This window comes from Podarcis bocagei (assembly GCF_964188305.1).
Source record: "Podarcis bocagei genome assembly, chromosome: 8".
Classification (NCBI taxonomy): Eukaryota; Metazoa; Chordata; class Lepidosauria; order Squamata; family Lacertidae; genus Podarcis; species Podarcis bocagei.
Genome location: NC_138133.1, coordinates 55763556 through 55785056, shown reverse-complemented (window position 1 = coordinate 55785056; position 21501 = coordinate 55763556). Strand labels below are relative to the sequence as shown.

At 40.5% G+C, this 21501-nt stretch overlaps 1 protein-coding gene across 7 annotated transcripts in view; it reads right to left on the bottom strand.

Annotated features, from left to right (window-relative positions):
* CHD7 (chromodomain helicase DNA binding protein 7) overlaps positions 1 to 21501 on the bottom strand; it is a 140240-nt gene that overhangs the window by 48277 nt on the left and 70462 nt on the right. For all 7 annotated transcript variants that reach the window (XM_081204243.1, XM_081204249.1, XM_081204248.1 and 4 more), the window contains 4 exons: positions 12668 to 12806; positions 8862 to 8999; positions 6716 to 6781; positions 891 to 946 (listed from right to left, as the gene is read on the bottom strand). In XM_081204243.1, the coding sequence (XP_081060369.1) occupies positions 891 to 946; positions 6716 to 6781; positions 8862 to 8999; positions 12668 to 12806 (399 nt within the window). The remainder of the gene's footprint in view (positions 1 to 890; positions 947 to 6715; positions 6782 to 8861; positions 9000 to 12667; positions 12807 to 21501) is intronic.

The following is a 21501-nucleotide window of genomic DNA, read 5'->3' as shown; positions in this document are numbered from 1 at the left end:
CAGGCAACCAGACAGTGATCCTTGTATTGCATCATTAAACTGGTGAGATCATTGTCCATTGCACTAGTGATGCACAGCAAGATCTCCAAGTCAATCCTGCTCCAGCTGCATTCAGTTACATGATAGCTGAAACAGAATGTGGATGGAGGTGTATCCCCAACTTATTCTGCCACAACTAGTTAACTAAACAACTAGCTTAGCAAATGTACTATTGGGCTGGTCTCCTCTGCCATTAGAATGTGCATCTCTTGATGCTTGCACCCACTTCCTTGTGAACCTTTGTAAGGTGGTGATGAGCCCTACCCCAATTTTGTCTCTGCAAGTCATAACAGAAGCACTAGCCTTGAACAAAAACACTTTAAAAAAATGGAAACAAAAAATTAATTTCTTACCTAAAAATGCTACAGAGAAAAATGATGGCAAAAAATAAAGATCAGTAATTCTAAACTGAATGGGTGAAAAAATCTGTTTACTCTTTCATGATTAAGGTTTGCACAGTAGCAACAGTTATGTTAGATGGCAATGATGGATTAAATTTAAATACAAGGTCAACTCTCAACTTACGTCGGGGTTACGTTCCAGGAATAGCGTCTAAAGCCAAACTCACATACAGAAAAAACACACTCTACTTGTGACTCTTAATACTCTCCCAAGGCTGCATGTACTCTTCCAAGGCTACTAAACATTCTCCCTGAACCTATGAATGCTATTCAAGGTGAGTGCAATTGCAATGAGCTTGCCGACATTCTGTTCCTGGATGCCTGTCCCTTTTTATTTATTTTTTGGGGTTTTTCTGGCCAAGCATATAAAGCTGAATTTGCACAAGTTAAATGTGTGTAAGTTGGGAGTTGACTGTACTTCAAGTAATTTTGAAGTTATTGTTTACTTACAAGTTTTTGTATTTTACATAGAATTCTTCAGTTTCTACTTCCTCTCCATTCTCCATCTGTAAAAAGATACTCACGATGTTAATTATGAACTCTGCTATAAGTTATCACCTCCAACTTACATATAATGTAACACAGATTGGAATTTAACAATAGGAAGGTTTATTGTATGGCATTTTTTTAAAGAAAAGGGGAAGAATGATATAGGTAAAGGGTTTTCTACATCTGTCTGCCCATGAACATTCTGCACTACTTATTACAACACCCAAGACATGAATCATTTTAACTCCTCCCTAACCGCATGCAGCTTCATTCACAACAAGCTGACCCCAACTCTGGCTTCCAGCCAAACCAACAGTGTTAAGGAGAAGCCAAGTGTACCATTTTCTCAGGCAGCAGCCAATTAGCAACTGCACTCGTGAATGCCATATGTATTATTTTTGGCTGGTGCCTGGCAACTTTATATTGTGGTTTTTGTAACATGTTCAAGTAGTGTTTTAACAGCGTTTATACTTCCATATTGTTAGCACTGATAATAAGAAACTGTATGAAACTGAACCTTTCACTTCTAATCGTAGTTTTAACATGTTATTGTTCATGATGTTAGTTTTACTCAACGGTGCAATTAAATTCATTCTGACAAGTGACCTTGCATGCAGAGCAGCCAAATTAAATTAATGCCCAAAATATAACATTTAATAAGGCTAAAACTGTGACAAAAAATCTTAAACCAATACTAAGTATCAATAAAATAAATTTATGCAGGCTGTGTGGCACGTTCTGCAACTTCAACATTTTTTTAAAAAAACCCAGAAAGAAAACCTCAGATTTTGATACAGTTTAAGGTATAATTTTATCCTGAAGTCTGGCCAGCTTTCCACATAATGCTAAGGTATGGTTTGTTTAGATCAACCATTATTTGTTCCATTGTGTAAACCCAACCCAGTACAGTCGTACCTTGGATCTGAAACACCTTGGTTCCTGAGCAAATCAGCTCCCAAACGATCAAAACCCAGAAGTGAGTGTTCCAGTTTACGAACGTTCTTTTGGCAGCCAAACATCCGATGGGGCTTCCGCGGCTTCCGATTGGTTGCAGGAGCTTCCTGCAGCCAATCAGAAGCCACACTTTGGTTTCCAAATGTTTTGGAAGTCGAACAGGCTTCCAGAACAGATTCTATTCAGCTTCTGAGGTATGACTGTAGTTTATCCATAGCTTGTTTCTTCCCAACAAACCACAATCATAAGCAATGGTTTGTGGATGACTTATGAAGCTTGGCTTATTATGTGCAAACCTGATATAGTTTATTGCCCCACCCCAGATGCTCACTGAAACCATGTGGCAAGAGCGGTAGAAAAACAAATCCGTTCCCATGGCTCAGTGGCTCTCATTGGTGCTTTGTCTCATAAACTCACTCCTAACTCTGCCTACCAATAGACTTCTTTCCCTGCCTCTGTCTATGTCCTCCCTCACACGGCAGGTAGCTTTGCAGCTGCTGCCAAGGAGGAGGAAATTTAAAGGGACCACAGGCCAGTTCACCCTACTAACATCTAAAATAGGATGAATAAGGAAGCAACAAAGTTAAACCAACCATACACCGCACACCAATTTACTTTCTTAAATTGTAGCACCATTTATATATGATTTGTTTAAAAACAGGGATACCCAGCAATTGTTGGGAAAAATACTATTATTGGACCAAAAAAAACTTTCATGTGAGCTTGCAATCAACACCCAATACTGCCTATAAGAAAGGACTATTGCTTGCAACTTGCAACTCATGGCTTCAGGGTAATTAGCACTTTCTGTGCAAACATCTGATTAACAATCCACATGGTGCCCTGAAGTCTCCATTCTGTTTTCACAAACCTAGAAACAATAATCCCTGACCTTGGTGTTTTTGTGTTTCTGTGTGTATTCTGCACCTTCTTTAAGAGGTGGGCTTTCCAGACCCACAGTAGGAATTCTGAAATCTGCCTCCATCTGCTCCATTTTCTAGTGCAATGAACTAGCAAAATGATGTGTTGGTCAGCTGTAGCAACCCTCCAGAATGGCCTCCCCAAACCTTTAAAAACTATTGCCTTTGCTGGCTGAAGAGGACAGATAGGATAGCCAATTTATAGCATCCCTTGACTCTCAGAGGGCATGGGATGAGGAGGTCACAATGTTCATCATTCTTTTTTACCACATGTACAGGAAGGCCTTGCAGATCAGTTTCTGAATGATGCCATTTTCCCCGGCTCTTCGAGGAAATGTGCCACTGCAATGCCACCCTCTTCAGGGGAAAGACCCAGACCAGCCAAATGTCCCAGCCAGATGGGTAGGATATAAATAAATTATCATTATCATTATCAACATCATCCAGGAAACCAAGACACTTGCACCAGGCACAACATTAGTTTTAAGTTTCTGACCTGGTGTGCATGAAACACTAAGGCATAGTTTGAATAGTTTAACCATAGTTTGACAGTTTGAACAAAGTTGACTAGCTTAACCAAGACTTGTTTGTTCCCAAGAAACCACAACTACAAGCCACCTGGCCTGTCCAGAAAGACTCCTTTCTACAATAGAATGGGAGATTGTGGACTCTCCTTCCTTAGAGGTTTTGAAGCAGAAGTTGGATGGCCATCTGTCATGAATACTTTCAACTGAGATTCCTGCATTGCAGGGGATTGGATTAGATGACCCTTGGGGTCCATGATTCCTTCAACTTCAGGACAGGGTTGTGGCCAGCACTGTTGCTACTTTCAAGCACATGCCTTTCTAGTGCTGCACCCACTGCCCTCTCCAATGATTCCCCATCTCAAGGTGCCACAACATCTTCAGGAACATTTTATACACACTCAGATTGGTGGTGGAATGCCAGCATCCTCACTTTTGAGTACACTAAATATCCTGGCCAATCTACAACAGTGTAAAGTCATCAGAAATAGGCTGGAGTGACTGCATGTATGCATCAACATGTACAGTAGCCCAAGATCATTGCCAGATCCATCACTGACTTAGACATGACTCAAGGTACCCACAATAGGTGGCAATCTCTATTTCCACCTTTAGCATACACTTAATCCCCTTCATGTCCAAAGATCCAACCTTCTCCCAAGCCAGTTTCCTCCTTCTAATGCCTTTAAAGAATTTGGGACACTATTGGTCTCACACCCAACTCTTAGCTGGAAATAAAGTTAATAACTGATTTGAATATGACTCTAGTTTGACAAACTAATTATATTTTATTGGTGTCATATTCAATATTCAGAAAAATAGTGTAACACAAATTACAAACAACTGGGAAACACCGTATTCCTCAGTGACAACTTAAAACTCCTTATTGGGCTATCGGGAAGCTCTGGAAGAGAAAATAGAAGAGAAAGCAAAACAGAAACCTAAAATGCACTAAAAAAATACTGGATTCATAGTAAATAATTGAAGGGACCTATTATCCCTCAATAGTCTTAACAGGATTTCCACCCCAAAGTGTATTAAAAATATGAATACAATATTGAAAGTTGGTTCTATGAGAGTGTTAAAGCCAACACTTTACTAAAGAGTAGAATTAATCCCCATAGTAAAATTTACCCTTGCGTCAGGCTGCAGCTGAATGAGGGATTCCAAGGACAAGCCCTTGAACAGTACATTTAACCCAGTAGCAAGGCTCTGGGGGGAAACCAGCATTGCCTTCCTGGTTTCCCAACAGCACAGAGAGGGAAGGAAAGAAGGGGTAGGGATTCCCAATACAGTTGCCCAAGTACTGCATTTAATCCCCATGGCCGAGGATCAATGGAAACCACACATTTTTCTTCATGGAATCCCTTGGGACTGCTTCGCAGAACCCCAGGGTTCCATGGATCAGTTTGGGAAACACTGGTTTGTGGTAATTCAGGCCATATATTGTAAAAAAAGTGTTAACTTACAAAACCAGAGGGATAAAAAGGTATATTTTATTCTGTTCACTTGGGCATTTCCTCAGCTTCAAGAATCTTAACATCTATTTTTCTGCAAATCATGCAACCTTAAGAACAACCCTGTGTATCTATCAGAACACAGCATTCTCCCCCATTGTTTACCATCACAACTGGTGTTCAGTGGCATACCCAACAGTGCCCCCAACCTGTCAGAATTCAGGCTGCTTATTGGCCTTCGTCCAGTTCGATACTGCCTCCAGGCAGCAGTCTAGCACCTGCACTGCCTCATCCAATATGGTTGACACAGAGCTGGGTATCATCAGCATTCTGACGACACCATGCCCCTTAATCCCCAGATGACCTCAACCAAGTGGCTTCATATTAATATTAAAGAGCCTAGTGGAGAGAAAGGAACCCTTTCATACCTTGCAGCATTACAAGGAGGACACCAGAGCCAATGGTATCAAAAGCTGCCAAGAGTCTGAAGAACCATGAAGGTTGCACTCCTCTTTTCTCTCTCCCTGCACTGGTAACCAACCAGGGTGACCAAGGCAATTTTGGTGTCAAAATCAGGCCTAAAACTTGGTTGCAACCAGGATGCTTCCAGATCTAAGCTTATTACCAGAAATGGGTTATTTAGATATGGGTCTATGTCCGTGATTGGCATGTGAGTGCACACATTTTCAAAGGCATTTGGTTGTTTCCAACACACAGCAGTGGGTGGTGCCTGACATAATGTTTCCATGCTATGGAATGCTCTCCCCAGGGGCATGTGCATGTATCACGTGGAGTTACTGAGGCAATAGGCCCAATAACAATGATGGCACGAGGAATCCTTAGGCATTCCCTGGGGAGAGCATTCCACATACAGGTGGTCACCACTGAAAAGGCCCATTCTGAGTTATGGCAAATGACAAATTCAGTAGCCATAGCTGGGAGAAGAATTAACAACAACTTTACAATAAAGTATGACAAGCCTTCAGACTTCCATTTTTTAAAAGTAGAGTGTATGGTCCTAGAGGAATCAAGGGACTACAATTTTTAATAATATTAGAAAAAGTTGAGCATCAGATAGTCAATATCTAGCAGAAGCAATAGAAAAAGGCCACAATATAAGATACTTCAGAGGTTAAACAATTCCAGACTGTCAACAGAGGAGCTTATTGGACGAAGGAGATTATTCACCAAAATAATGATAGTAATATGTATAATATTTTTCAAAAAATGAAAAGAACTCATAATTAAGAAACAATGTTTGCAATCAGAAACTAGTAATTATACTAAAAATATTCTAAAAACTGGAGCAAAACTTACACTACTTAAGTGTTAACTACAGTTTAATGCTTCAAAGCAAAAATGAAAGTTTCTGAATGCCTCTATCTTGTGCCTCCTTGCACCAATGCAGAAAAAGTATTTGATGTTGTGAGTTAAACATTAATCCAGGCTAAATGTTCTTGGAATAGTGAGTTATATCACAGGAACAAAAGGCAGTGAACAAGCAGCATGCAGAACTTGTTGAGTCTCAAATATTCACATGACACGATAACACTTGCAAAAATACAAATCTAATAATATCTCCCTATAAAGATCCCACTATTACAATAATGGAGTGTCCCAATCAGTATTCCCCCCCCCCAGTATTTTGTTGCTATTTGTCTAAGGAAGCTGTTTTGTAGTGTTTCATGATCTTTCACTGTGAGCTTCCCATTTTCCAATTTCCTTGCACAGTATCTTGCTCATTATTAAGTAGTGATTTAAATCACTAATTTAAAAATCACCTTAATTTAATCTAGTGGGATAGGCAGCTTAAACATGCATTTTCAGTTGCATATACAGGTTTTAAAACCACTTGTGAAATCCATTTTTTTGTTTAGCAATTATGAAATAAACAAGCACTGAGATATGAAGTTTTGTTTTGTTTAAATTACCTGCTTCTTGACTGTACGGCTACTCATGATTTTCTCTACGACAGGACCTTCAGCATCAGCAGATTCCTACAATTAAACATTTCACAGTAGTTACATAGGTGAAAAAAAGTGCAAAGGAGCAACCATTCTGATTATAGAGATCCTGATGAACTCATAATGCTTTCTTTCAACATGAGAGTAAACTTTATGGAGTTCAGTTCAGTGGTACAAATTTTAAGAAAACAGCCCATCACTCCTTTTCTGGTGTTGCTGAGTTAATGGTAGCTGAGGCAGAATTGATATTCATGGTATTACCCCCCCCCCCCATTTTCTCCGACTCCTCCCTTGTGTCTGAAAAACCACCAAGAAGCTAAATAAATAAATAAATAAATAAATAAATAAATAAATCCTAGACTCTCTCTTGATTTCCACATTTCCAAGGATTCCCTGTGTATATATATTTAGCAGTGTTTCACATTCTAAAAAGGAGCAAGAGAAACTGAAAGAGAAGGATAAAGAACTGGAAGAAAAGAAAAAAAGGAGGAAGAGCTTATGCTTCTGGAGCTACCAACATTAAGAAGAGCTATACTGGAGAAGCCCAAAGGCCTACTGAGTCCAGTACTATGTTCTCATAGTGGGCAACCAAATGTCTATGAGCAGCTTACAAGACGTACATGAGTGTAATAGCACTCTCCTACTCATGATCCCCAGCAACCAGCATTCATATGTAAAATGCCTGATACAGGAGGTAATATATAGCCATCGTGAGTTGTAAGAGCCAGTGTGGTATAGCAGTTAGAGCCAGACTATGACTAAGATCTGGTTCAAATCCCCACTTGGCCATGAGGCTCACTGGGTGGCTCCAAGTTAGCCACCAATTCACAGCCAATAGGTTTGGCCTTTCTCTACCAAGAGAAAAATGTCTAAAGGCACATAATGCAGGTTCATAAAATTATTTATGGTGTGAAGACTGTTCGAGAATGAGTGAGATGTTTTTCTTCTTCACTCCAAATACTAGAATTCACAGTCACCACTTTACAAAGAGGAGCATTAATAGGCAAGAAAATAAGCACAACACAATTAACCCACACTGCTTTCTGCAAATTTGATTAGTAATTGATTTGGGATAGACACAAGGAAGTACTTCTTCGCACAATTTATAGAACTCACTAAAACAAGCTGTTGTAACAGTCACTCAGGTATCTTTTAAATGGAGATCAGATAGATCCATGAGGATATGAATGGCTACTAGTCACATGGCTGTATGGTATCTTCATGTTCAGAAGCATTTTGCTTCCAGTTTCATATCCAGCTTTCATGCTTGGAAGCATCTTGCTGACTGCTGTTGGAAAGAAAGTTCTGGAGTAGCTGGACCAAAGATCTGACCCAGAAAGCATCTTAAGGAATTTTGTTGTTGCCGTCATTTTGTTGTTACATAGCTTTGCAGTAATAATGACACCCTCAGTTTTGCAGAGAATAGGAATAAATTCTTCTGTAGTTGATCAAAAACATCAAATCCACACACCTCCTCTTGGAGATATTCAGCTCAAGATATCAGAAATAAAATTTAAGAAAACTTAACATATTAATTACCAATTTAATATTTAAGTGTGTGCGCACTTTCAGCAATGGTTTCCCAAGTTAGTTAAGTGAAGTAGCGACATTAAAAAACTACTACAAAAAAAAAATGTTAAAGGAGTCATTTCACATTATCGCCCTTCATTTTATTCAACCTATTTTATCCATCATTTACATTGCATAGAAAATAAAGCATATCCTGCTGGTTACTACAAGACAGTAATTTCATAAAGGGGTTCTTATAGTGCCTGACAGCAGGAGACAAGCTTAAGTGGTTTATTAAGTCATAGAAGCCAGACCACTGAATTCACAGAGGTAAATTCAGTCTCCTTGGAGCCTAGTTTTAGGCTTTACAACAGAGACCATTAATTTCACTAAATTGTGTTGAATTACATATTGTAGGCTTGTAAAGAAAACTTGAATGAGCACAGCCTTTAAGAACCTAAACAACTAATTTCCTTTGGCATGTTGAGCCAAGCTGAGATGGAAGTCCCTTGGAAGCAAAGTCAACACTTAAATGTTTTACAGCCTAAATGGTTATAGAGAATTTTCAGTCTAACCCATTTGAAGAGCATAAATATGAACAGACCTGTTGCTCAGACTGAGAAGTATTTGAAGGGGAGTTTCTTCCAGCACCATCTGCATCATCAACTTCTTCATCAGAAATCTTGAACTCAAGGTCTTCTGTGTAACGCTTTCTCTTAACCTGCCTGCTAGAGCGCCTCTTCTGAAAAAGAAAAAAACCACCCTGCATTGTAAAATTTCATCCTATTGATTAGCAGGACTATAGTCCTCGAGAGAGAAATCTATTCCCCTTTGAAAGCAGAGGGACAGAAGGAATTCAAGGGCCTTATCACAAAAGCAGGTGCCCTACCCATTCTACAGAATGGGAAATGATTCTGCTTTTCATTATGAAGCACAATTAAAACTTTGCAGTAAATCAAATAAAAATAGAAGAAATATATACTAGATGCCACAGGTGAAAGAGCACAACAGGAAAGAGGCCAGAGTGTGTGTCCTGGAGAAATTTCGCTTTAGAAGATTCCATATAGATATTTTCATGCTACCAATTAACAAGAAATACACCAAATAAGTTACAGTATTATTTTCTCAGTGGTAGGACATTAGAGTGGAATGCTGCATCCAATCTCTGGAGAGATTAGAGAAATGATTTTGATGGTCTGAGACCCAGAATGTTTACTGATATCCCTGGGGAACAGGGGTGCCAACTTGAATACAATATTATGGGGGACCAGGTAAGTCCTGCCCTGCGTAATTGATTACATGATGCAGTTCATGCCCACCTCCCTAAAATATTTTATTGTGGGGGCCGAAGCCCCCACGGCCCCTAGAAGTTGGCTCCTATGCTGGGGAATTTCCCAGAAGTTTAGGCCAGGGATCTTATTGAAATCCTAGCTGGCTCTTGAATCAGGAGATGAGTAGAGCTATCAGTATGATCGCTCCTGAATGTCTTCAGCAAAGTCATAGTGTTAATTAAGCTCCTTTGTATTAGGATCTGAGGGTTGTTAAATGACAAAGTCAACAAATGGAGCACAGGTGGTAGAAAAAAATCATGATGAATGTGGCCAAACACAGACTGGATTCGATCATACATACTACTATTTGGCACAGATGATGGCAATGAAAGCCTGCTTTTCTGCCACCACTGCATCCTCACAGTGTTGTAGCTATTTTAAGTGACCAGATGCCTGCTTAACACAAGAGCAACAAAATTAATATCTAAGACCATTAAATCAATGTGCCTACTTGCTGCATTTTGCAGAAGAAAACTATTAGTATGGTCAGAACCCAATAGGGATGCAGCCAGACCACTACGTGGTCCTGCTATTATTATTATTATTATTATTATTATTATTAGCTTGTTGAGGATGTTGACAAGCTACTTGGAGCATTGAAATCAATGACCTGGCACATTGGATTCTTGCTCATCTTTGCTAATAAAATCTGCCAAGACTGGGTATCTATACAGACCCTGTTAAGTAACTTCTGTAGTTTGTTTACTTATTTATTTAAATGTTTAGATATTTATTAAATATTTCTAATCTAGCCCATTAGTTCATCTCAGGATGGCACACAGCAACAATTCTTGCACACCAAAAATACAAACATAATAATTTGTAATAGCCTTAATTCGTAATAGCCATATTCAGCATAAAAATATTCAACACCAATGAATAACATAAGCAGGTCAAACACTGAACCACCCCCCACATGACCCAAATGCTTGAGTAAAAAAGCCAGGTTTTAACTTAGTGGTGAAATACAGCCAACAACAGGCACAGCTGGGCCTCCAAGGCAAGAACATTCCATAACAGGGTCACTACAGCAAAAAGAACTCTCTGTACAGCTCCCAGAGGTGGGATGTCAGTAGGGCTGCCACCCACCAGCAGGCCATAATTCTTGGGCAGGAATATATGTGGAGAGGTTTTCCCCCAGGTACTGAGGTCCCAAGCTATTTAGTCTCAGCATTTTCATTATTGCCTTGAATGCAAACTGGAAGCATATTGGCAGCCAATGCAGCTTCTTATGATATGCCTGAAAGGGTGAATCAAGGAAGAGATTACATACTTGTTCCTTCAGGAGAAATGCAACCAGGTCTAATTCCAGCTACCTTGAAGGTGAAAGTGGTAAAATCGTTATAAAGAAGACAAATTTAGATCCATTGGCTCTGGAAAATTAATCACCCAATCTCAAATTTACCATTTTTAATGACGTTCCAAGAACAAGAGGAATGTTCCCAGCTACAGACTTATCTTATTTTTGGTTTTGGGACAGAAACCACCGTGGTGGATGATCTACACCAGGGAATCAATGTGAAACGTGTGACCCTGATGGTTTTGCCGCACCTGACAGCAGTTTTGTATACCACTGACCATGGTATCCTGTCTGGGATGACACATGGTGTTATGGTCCCTTCTGGGGAATGGATCTAGATGGCAATGCTGGGAGATTTCTGTTCCGTTCCTATACCAGAGGCTTTCAGGGTGCCTTGAGGTTCTACCTTGTTCCCCATGGTTTGTCAACATCTATACCAGAGTTGGGAAACCTGTAGCCCTGCAGATATTGTTGTAATACAGCAACTCCCTATGAAGAGGCAGGTGTGCAACTTGGGGCCGCTCCTGGATTAGCTACCTTCCATGGAGGCACCAGTGGCAGGAGGAGACAGGACCATTCTGCACTTCATTAACTGCTGTGCTTCAGATTTACTGGTCACATTTGATTTTAGAACTGTAAACTGTCTTGTGAGAGCATTTATATCCTGAAAGTTGGTTTAGAGATCTTTTTATAAACCGCCTGGTCATTAATCACTACTGTGTTCCCATTTTTCCAAGCATTGCCCTGTTTCAAATATAAATTTGTATATACTGCTGCATTTTTAGAATAAAAATGGAGAATGTTGGATTCTGCATTCAACACTACTTTCTGAACAGCCCCAATAGCCAGTTTTGAAGCCATCTAACTTAGAAGCCTATTGTCCCCTGAAACTTGGTGACTGGAGATGGAGAGCCCTTCTGTTGTAAGTGTTTCACTTCAAAACTGCTGCTGCTTGTACTTAGGGCAGAGAAGAGAAAACAAGAGATATACAGTGTCACCTCAGTTGTTGAACATAATTCGTTCCAGAAAACCGCTTGACTTCTGAAACGTTTTGACAACTGAGTTGCAAAGGGCAGCTGGCAAAGTCAATGGAGAAGAAGAAGAAGAAGAAGAAGAAGAAGAAGAAGAAGAAGAAGAAGAAGAAGAAGACGCTGTTCGACTTCCGAGACATGTTTGAAAACGGAAGCAATTACTTCTGGGTTTTCAGCGTTCGGCTTCCGAGATGCTCGAAAACCAAGGTACCACTGTACAATCTTTGGATCTATTAAAAAGCTTGAGGTGTCATGTCTAACTTGCATCTTTATAGATGATGCAGAGCAACTGAAAAGACTCTGAAGTTGAGGAGCGTTCTTAAACAAGACTTGGAAAGAGAGAATTGGTTTCTGACTCATTAAATTTTTAGGAATATTTGAGGGTGTCAACCAAAATATATATGAAGTGACTCAGTAGGTATTATATACTTGGATTTTGAAAAAGCTTTTGGCAGAGCCTCTCATCAAAGGCCAGTAAGATAATTTAGTTAAATAAAAAGAGAACAGGTCCTCTTATTGATTAGAAATTCCTTAACATTGTGATGCAGAAGGTAGGAATAATAGGAGAGGAGGAAGCACAGCGGCTCCCTTCCAGAATCCTAGCAGTGCTAGAGAAGGAATGGGAGCACACAAGCTCAAGGCTCACTGTTGCTTTTTCTCCTAACACTAAGCCATAGTTCAGTGTTATTTCTAAATGAGGCCGTTGTGTTCTATAATTATGCATGAAATATATAACCAGTGGTATTACCTGAACTCCTGCATCATCTTCTTCTTCAGGATGTGGTGATCCTGGCGGTGTTTTTTCTAAATCTGAGTTTTCAGAACCTTCTTTTCCCTTGTTGACCTTTTTCTTCACAGCACTGGATTCCAATTCTGGTTTCTTGTTACTAAAACATGAGCGGTTGAATAAACAAAGCTTTTTACACCACATGGAATGGAACACTTGAAATCATTTCATCATAGCTACTTCAATAACCCCAATCTAATTCAAAATTTTAAAAATGTATTAAATGCATCCTATTACTACTACCTGTTAAATCTCTGCAATATACTTTTCTACTAGATCCATCCAGTAGAACACAAAACTTAAAAGAAAAAAAGCATGCTAGCTCAACAGCCAGTGCCTATTAGACACACAGGAGCTTACAGTGGGATGATTTATAACAGTACAGTGGTACCTCGGGTTAAGAACTTATTTTGTTCTGGAAGTCTGTTCTTAACCTGAAACTGTTCTTAAGCTGAGGTACCACTTTAACTAATGGGGCCTCCCGCTGCCACCGCACCTCCGCCGCGTGATTTCTGTTCTCATCCTGAAGCAAAGTTCTTAACCCGAGGTACCACTGTATTTAAAAAAACCAGCATATGTTAAGAGCTTGTGTTGTTCTTGGTTTTTTTTTTCTTTTATAAGTCTTCATATTAAGGGTTGTCAAATTTGCAGATGACACAACTGTGATTGGGCTCATCCCTGAAAGGGAGGGTGAAACGGATTATAGAGATGAGGTGGAGCGGCTGACAGAGTGGTGTAGAGCTAACAGAGTGGTGTAGAGCTAACAACTTGTTCATAAATACAAGGAAGACAAAGGAGCTTGTGGTGGACTTTAGGAGACAGAAGAGCAACGTCCAGCCACTTTTGATTGATGGGGTCTGTGTGGAGAGGGTAACAACGTTCAGATTTTTGGGCATTGAATTACAAGAGGATCTGTCCTGGAGTGTCAACACAAGGGGGCTTGTGAAGAAGGCGCAGCAGAGACTGTACTTTTTGAGAATACTAAGGAAAAACCATCTTCCGCAGAAACTGCTGCTTGCCTTCTATCACTGTGCCAATGAGAGCGTGCTCACTTATGGCTTATATGTGTGGTACGGAAGCTGTACTACCCAGGACAGGTTGGGGTTGTGCAGGGTTGTTAAGGCAGCAGAGAGCATTGTTGGCTGCCCACTCTCTACCTTAGAGCAGATTTATGCCACAAGGTGCAATAGGATGGCACTGTACATAGTAAAAGATCCATCGCATCCTGGTCACTGTCTCTTCGAGCTCTTGTCGTCGGGACGGAGATACAGGTTGATGAAGACAAGAACGAGCCGCCTTAAGAACAGCTTCTTCTCCAGAGCGATCTTGGCCCTGAATGGGAAGCCCGGACTTTGAAAGTCATCTAATCTCTCTTGCTGTATTATACTGTATTGTTTAATTAGTGTTTTTATGGAGCAGTCAAGTAATTTCGTTGTCCCCGATGGGGGCAATGACAATAAAGATATTATTATTATTATTATTATTATTATTATTATTATTATTATTATTATTATATTTATAAAAGTGGAAATCATACCACAGGATGTGCCTTGGCATTAAAATGGGGGAAAGGACAGAGTTGGATGACATGCAGGAAAATCCTGCCCTAGTAAAGAAAGTACTGATTCTCCTAAAACCAGTAAGGTTTGAGGGCTATACACTCACTCTGACCTCAGAATGCCGGCAGCAAGCAGGTAGAAGTTTCTACTTGCCAGATCAGGGTTAGGTGCTTCCCCTTCAACATATCAAAGCCATGCGAGAATTCAAAGCTACCATTATCTTCAACTTGAGGTTTTTGAATACCATATGCACAATGTATAAAACAATAAAGAAATAAAATTCTGAGTCAGCTCAATGTGAATGTATTTTCTACGGAAGCAGCTTTCCTATCAAAATTCTTATGAATACTCAGGTGTCATTCCTCCGATACATTTTGCAATTCTCATTCTTTCTCTCTCTTTCCATCCCTCCCTCCCTCTCTCTCTCTCTCTCTCTCTCTCTCTCTCTCTCTCTCTCTCTCTCTCACACACACACACACACATATAGGTTCTTGTGTGTAAAAGTGCAACTGTATCAGGAGATGAAATAACATACATATCCAATATCCACTTCTGTTCCCCTTCCCAATTTTAAGTTCCTAAAACACCTATATTCATTGCTTCTGCCAAACATATTTGTGGCTTTTAACCTAAATATTCAAAATTAACAGAAGAAAAATAGGACAGGAGATATCTGAACATTTATAAACTGAAAACACTGTGTTTCATATAATGGTCTATAACATGAGGTACCTTAATTAAGTGCTCCATTTCTTTTTTAATATAGCAGTTGAAGAATACAAATTTTAAATATTTGTTTTTTCCAAAACTCAGATTATGAAGAACAATATACGCGCACACACAATGTCTATGAGAACCTGACATTACTAAGAATGTTTGATATCTTTAGAAGGGATACAAGACAATTTTTTTAAGCAATCTGTACAACAGTTCCTTTTGCAACTGCCCTAGTGTGTATACTACACATGGACAGAAGTCTCCCCTACTATGAGGCTCCATTTCCAGCATTTATTTCCGCTCTAACTGCCACAAATTATACAATACTACAGCTGAACACTGGGCCCCTTTCCTTTCATCTGCACGCCAAGAGCAATCAGATTACCCTGGTAACCAGTGGTCACATGACCAGCACCTGCTCTTTTGGCTGGATGCCACTGACTAAAGCCATCTGCTTCCCTCAATCAGCTTTCAAACATTCTCAACACCTGCGCTGCAGCATTTTGTGGTTTCTTTTATCAAATCAGTGCAAAACTGCTTCCCAAACTTTACATATTTCTCAAATTTGTTTAAATCAAAGGTAAGCCTGTCGTAGTTGAGCTGCTGCCAGGTAAAGCAAGTTGACAGGCTAGTGCTTTTTGCTGGTGACCTCTATAAATCAGAGCTAAGCATACCATTTAATTTAATAACAGTTAGTGTACCCTGGGTGCACTACTGCATTTGAGTAACTGGCGTAACATATTGAAGAACAGCACAGGGCAGGTTTGATAAAATGTCAATTTGCTGAAAGGCTAGAAAGTGCTAATGATTCCGTCTTTTCTATTGTTCAGGACATAAAGAATCTCCAAGTGCTTGCAACATAGGAGGTTTCATGCAAGCCACATAGTGAAATTTAAGCAGAAAATCTGTATATTCAGAAAGCTTCCTCATTTCTAGCTAGCTAGTAATAAGTAAGAGTATGAACTAAAACATTTTCCTCACTGGCGACCTACCTCAAGTGTAGATAGACTTCAGTTCTGCAGAATCTACTTTTGTTTATTACTAGAACCTCAATGTCCACCATCCATAGCAAAGTGCACAATATTGGCTCGGGGAGACAGGCATACAATTAAAAAGCAGGGTGCCTTCAAACACATGCTCAGCCCAGGAATTTGTTTTCGTTCACAGGACTGAGCTCTACCCTTTCACACAAAAATTCAATCCTAATTTCTGCCCAAGCTTTTTTTATTTCAGCAGCCTATTTTTTTGTTTCTGCTTTATTGTTGCTATTGTTGACCGATTGAAAGTTGGGAATCTTTATAAATCTACTGCAAGCCATCTAGTAGATGCTGATTTACCTTCTGCTCGTCCATGACCTATATAATTCAACTTCCCTCCCTATGCAGTATTCTGACATGGGACTTCCAATAGTTGTTATATTCCTTCTAAACAGAAGCACAAATGCACACTATTCATACAAGAGGCAAGACAACACACCTAGAATCCAATTTATTTCAACTCCAAATTTCAGACAAATAGCCAAGCCCAGGAAACCTATCTGTTTAATATTTGACAAATTAAAGGAAACAATTTGATAAGGATTGTCTGCATTCTGTAGCAGGCAGTTTAGAAAGAAAAGTTGAAGATATGCTCTGTCTCAGCTTCAGAGCATTTACATCCCTGGTCTTCAGCTTGGTGATAAACAATATAGATTTCACCTGCTGATTTGGAACATTAACTGTCTACAATGGGCAACAATTACTTATAGTCCAATTTCAAAGGCATCCTAAAGGTATTCATAGCCACATTTACCTGCAGGTACTGCATATACACCCTCCCCCCCCCAAAAAAAAACACATAGCCATTATCTGCATGCACACAATAACATTCATACACCTAATCATTGTATTCATAATTAGTACATTTGGGACAACTGGAGACTGCACTGCTCTTACAAGTATTATTTATTGTAAAAAAATTATAGAGGGGAAATTACAAGTATTTTGAGAGCTGCTGTAGCAAGATATATTGACGTTTCACACATGCACAGAATTAAGCCTGCATTAAGACATCCTGTGCAACATGGATAAGCTATGTCAAGTATGGTATAATGATGCGGAATGGGCAAAATAGCACACTAGTAAAATAAGGTTAGAGATAAAAAAAAAATACAGGGAACACTAAAAAGAATAGTTAGCAACACAACAACAGAAAAGGCTTCAATGGCAGGAACTACAAAAGCGACTACTGACAAACATGCAGCTGAGAAGCAACCAACAGGGCCAAATCAACCAAAGCTGAAGGAGTAAAATTAGCATTTGATACAATTGGAGATATATTTGTTTACAAGCTTATCCTAAAATTTTTCTGAAGATCGAGGACAGGCTACACTGCCATCATCATTTATACATGAAAACAAAGAATTCACATATTAAACAAGTTTGTAATTACTAAATTAAATAAACAGGTGCTAAAACACAACACTCTTTACTACTCAAGCCCTGCCTTCAAAAGGCTAGCCAAACAAGTATGAGAGTTTAGTTTGAGTCTCTCTCTCTCTCTCTCTCTCTCTGCGTGTGTGTGAACTCTACAATCTTCAGGCACTTACCAAGAGCAGCTCTCTATGAAACCTTGAGAACATTATCATCATCACCACCACCACCACCACCACCACCACCATCATTTCAGCTTATTAGTTGCTTAATACAAAATGTCTTCATACCTATATACAGGAAACACTAATAGGTCAATAAACCTTGTACTTTGCCCATTGCAGTGGTGGTGGTGCGACAATTCAATTGTGAGTCTCTAATTGTGGGTCTTCTGCATCATCTAGTGGGGTTTTATTTCTTATGCTTATATGGTCAACATTCACCATCCATGCCAGCTTGAGGGGTGCCAACTTGAATAAAATATTGGGGGGGGGGAGAGATAAGCCCCACCCCACTTAATTGATCACAAGATGTGATGTACTCACACCATTTGAATGGCAATGCAAACTAACTTTGTGGGTGCCTGGGCCCCTCAACTAGTTTATGGGGGAGTGTGGGGACTTCTACCCCTAGGAGTTAGCTCTTATGCTTGGGAAATATGGATGCCTTGATTTATTTGGGTGTATTACTGCTTGGGAGGTATATTGTATGCTGCTACTGTAATGGTCAGTGATCGTGAGATCGTCAGTAATGATAATTATACTTCCATAAACCATTTTTAAAAAAATACTTTGGGAAACTAGGAATAATCTCAGGTACAACGGGGTCAATATATACAGTACTACCTTGGAAGTCGAACAGAATCTGTCCCGGAAGTCCGTTTGACTTTTGAAACGTTCAATTTCCAAAGCGTGACTTCTGATTGGCTGCAGGAAGCTCCTGCAGCCAATCGGAAGCCACGGAAGCCCTTTCGGATGTTTGGAACACTCGCTTCTGGGTTTGCAGCGTTCAGGAGCTGGAACGTTTGACTCGCAAGGCATTTGGGAGCCGAGATATGACTGTACATTAAGACCAGCACATTAAATTTTGCTGAGAACATTGTTAGTAGTCAGAGGAGACAAAAAAAAATGTATAAAAATATCAGCAAGCATTCTGTGTTAGCAGATCGTGTGCGATCAGGCTTTCACCTAAGCCAAACCATGACTTAGCACAGGGGTCGGCAAGGCTTACCAGGCATGGGCCGGATCACTCCCGCAGAGATCCTCCATGGGCCGGGCCGGCACAGCGTGATGCAGAAAAGTGTGTCTGTGCATGTCCACGGCACCGGAAATCGCTTCTGCACATGCCTAGATGCCGAAAATCGTGCCTGCGTAGAAGCGATTACCGGCATCCGGGCATGCACAGAAGCGAGCCACGGAAGGGAGTCCCTGCGCTATGATGTGCCAGTATAGCGCAATGTGCAGGGACTTACCAAGTGGGCAGCTTGGTTCGGGGGTGGCTTGTGGGCCGGTTAAACAGCCTCCGTGGGCCACTTTCAGCCCATGGGCCTTAGGTTGCCAACCCCTGACTTAGAAGGAGTGAGCAAATATGTGGGCTCCTGGTGAGGAGACTGCAGCCAGTTCTCCCCAGTTTTTCTGCTGCTGTACCATGGTTTGACTTAGCTTGTCACCCAGACCCAGGCTCATAGTTTAGTTCTTTCCAAAGAAATAACGAGTTGTAACCAAGGTTTGTCCTATGGTTTAAAGCTCGTGGTTTGTCTGCGAGATCTAAACCATGAGACTAGATTAGGATGACACACTAAGCAATACAATGGTGTAACTCAGCACAACAACAAAATGACTAGAAAGGAACAAAGCAGTGACAATCTCTCTGGAAGTCTGTACATTTTCTTGTTTGTGCTAAGCAGCTAAGCCATGGTTTCGTTCAGTATTGTGTATGAATGAGGACAGAATGATCTGCATCAGTTAGAGCTGTTCAGTAGTGGAACAGTTTCCCACGAGAGATGGTGGACTCTCCTTCCTTGGAGGTTTTTAAACAAAGGTTGGATGGCCATCTGTCATGGACGCTTTAGGTGAAATTCCTGCATTTCAGTGGGTTGGACTAGATGACCCATGGGTCCCATTCCAACTCTATGATTCTATGAACCTCTGGAAAATCAAGGAAAGAAACACGTAAAGCATATTACAAGGACCAAACTCACAGGGCCTATCTATGACAGAGGGTTAAAGAATTCTCATAAAATGGAATTGATGAGAAGTTGTCCTATTCACAAAGTGGCAATGTCAAGAGCAGATCCAGAACGAACCCACAAGATATAAGGTCAAGTTACAGAGAAAATAAATTTCATCAGTGTCAGGTATTCCCAATTTCCCCCTCCCAACATATTAAAAAGCCTGACAACTATGATTACTTTAGAATGAGATTATCTAGAATTAGAAATCAGTTTATTTGCATCCAGGCCCCAGTCAGATACACTGAATAAGCACCGATGAATCAGAAGCTGGATCAAATGAAAAATCGAACTATGGCTTCTAACAACCAGTCTTAGAAACTTAGATGTGAAAGCTAGGAGCTAAATGGCCCCTTAAACTTAGGTTATGAGCACAACAGAATGTCTAGGTACTTTTTGAATAACAAGAACACAAAACAGAAAATGAATGAACAGCAGCTAAAATATTATGTTGATTTTTCACATGGTCTAGTCCAGGGGTCTGCAACCCGCGGCTCCGGAGCCGCATGTGGCTCTTTTACACCTTTGCTGCGGCTCCGGGGCGGATACTAGCGAGGGGAGGAGGCGATTTGTGCGCCCCGACACTCCCCACTGTGGCGGGCGCTGTACTGGCTGTGACGTCGCATGAGGGCGGTGCGTGCGTTAGTCGCGCACCGTCCCAACGTCACCTTCCCGCCCGCTACATTGTAAGGGGAATGTACGCTGGTCACTGCATTGAAAGGGGGCATGTACGCTGGTCACTGTTTTGAAGGGGAGTGAAGAACACACACACACACACACACACACACACACACACACACACACAAAAGGTAACTTGTTAATTTAACGTTTATTTCTATGAGGAGGAGTAATTCTGAGGGGTCAAACAAAGAAATAATAAAAAAGTGACAAAAAGTTATTTTTATAATGACGAGTTTTGCGGCTTCCAGTTTTTTTTCCTTCGGAAACGGGTCCAAGTGGCTCTTTTTGTCTTAAAGGTTGCAGACCCCTGGTCTAGTCCTTCCCCAGCCCACCCCCACTAATACTCAGAGTTCAGAAATAGCTCGCACTAATGAAATTCCCTGTTGCAAAATGTGACTAGAACAACAGGAATTTTGAACACTATGATGGTACTGAACTTCATGTCTCTTAAGCATCATTTCACACTTAAACATGATGATAATAAAAATAAGGATTTTATCTACAGGATAGATTTTACCAAAAACAATAACCAGAGTGCTGGCACTCTTTGGTTCCCTTCGCACTTGACCAAGATGTATTCTATCCCATAGAATAACATATATTAAAGGACACTGCAATGATACAGGTATACTAAGTGCATAGATCTTTCAGGCATCTTTTCGGTAGATTGCATAGCAGGTAGAGAGATGTACTTGAGATATTTTCACACCCTCACTTATTCACACCCACACCCCAGCTATGTTAAAACTGTAGTGAAGCATAAGACTGTAAGCAGGATCCTGCTGGATTGGACCAAAGGCCTATCTTTTCCAGTGTCCTGTTACCCAGAGTGTTTAATTAGATACCTATGAGAAGACCACAAGTAGGACTTTTTTTAGTATGTATAATCTACTGTGGGGTGTTAGAGGAGGGATAGTACCTCTGGTGGGGGACATGTTGTGCTCCTTGTGGGGTAGTTTGTTGATCTTAGGTCTCCACCCTGCACTCAGGCCCCACCAGTGGCTCCTAGAAGCTGTCAGCATGTGATTGTGGCCACACCTCAGGAAACAGCTTCGACTGGCTGGCTAAACCAGGTGAGGGTAGCCAATGAGTCTCAAACCCTTGATGAGTTAGGGACTTCCCTAGCATGCGAAGACAGCTATTGTGATTAGTAACCCTTGGCAGCCTCATTTTCAATGAATTTGTCAAACCCATTTT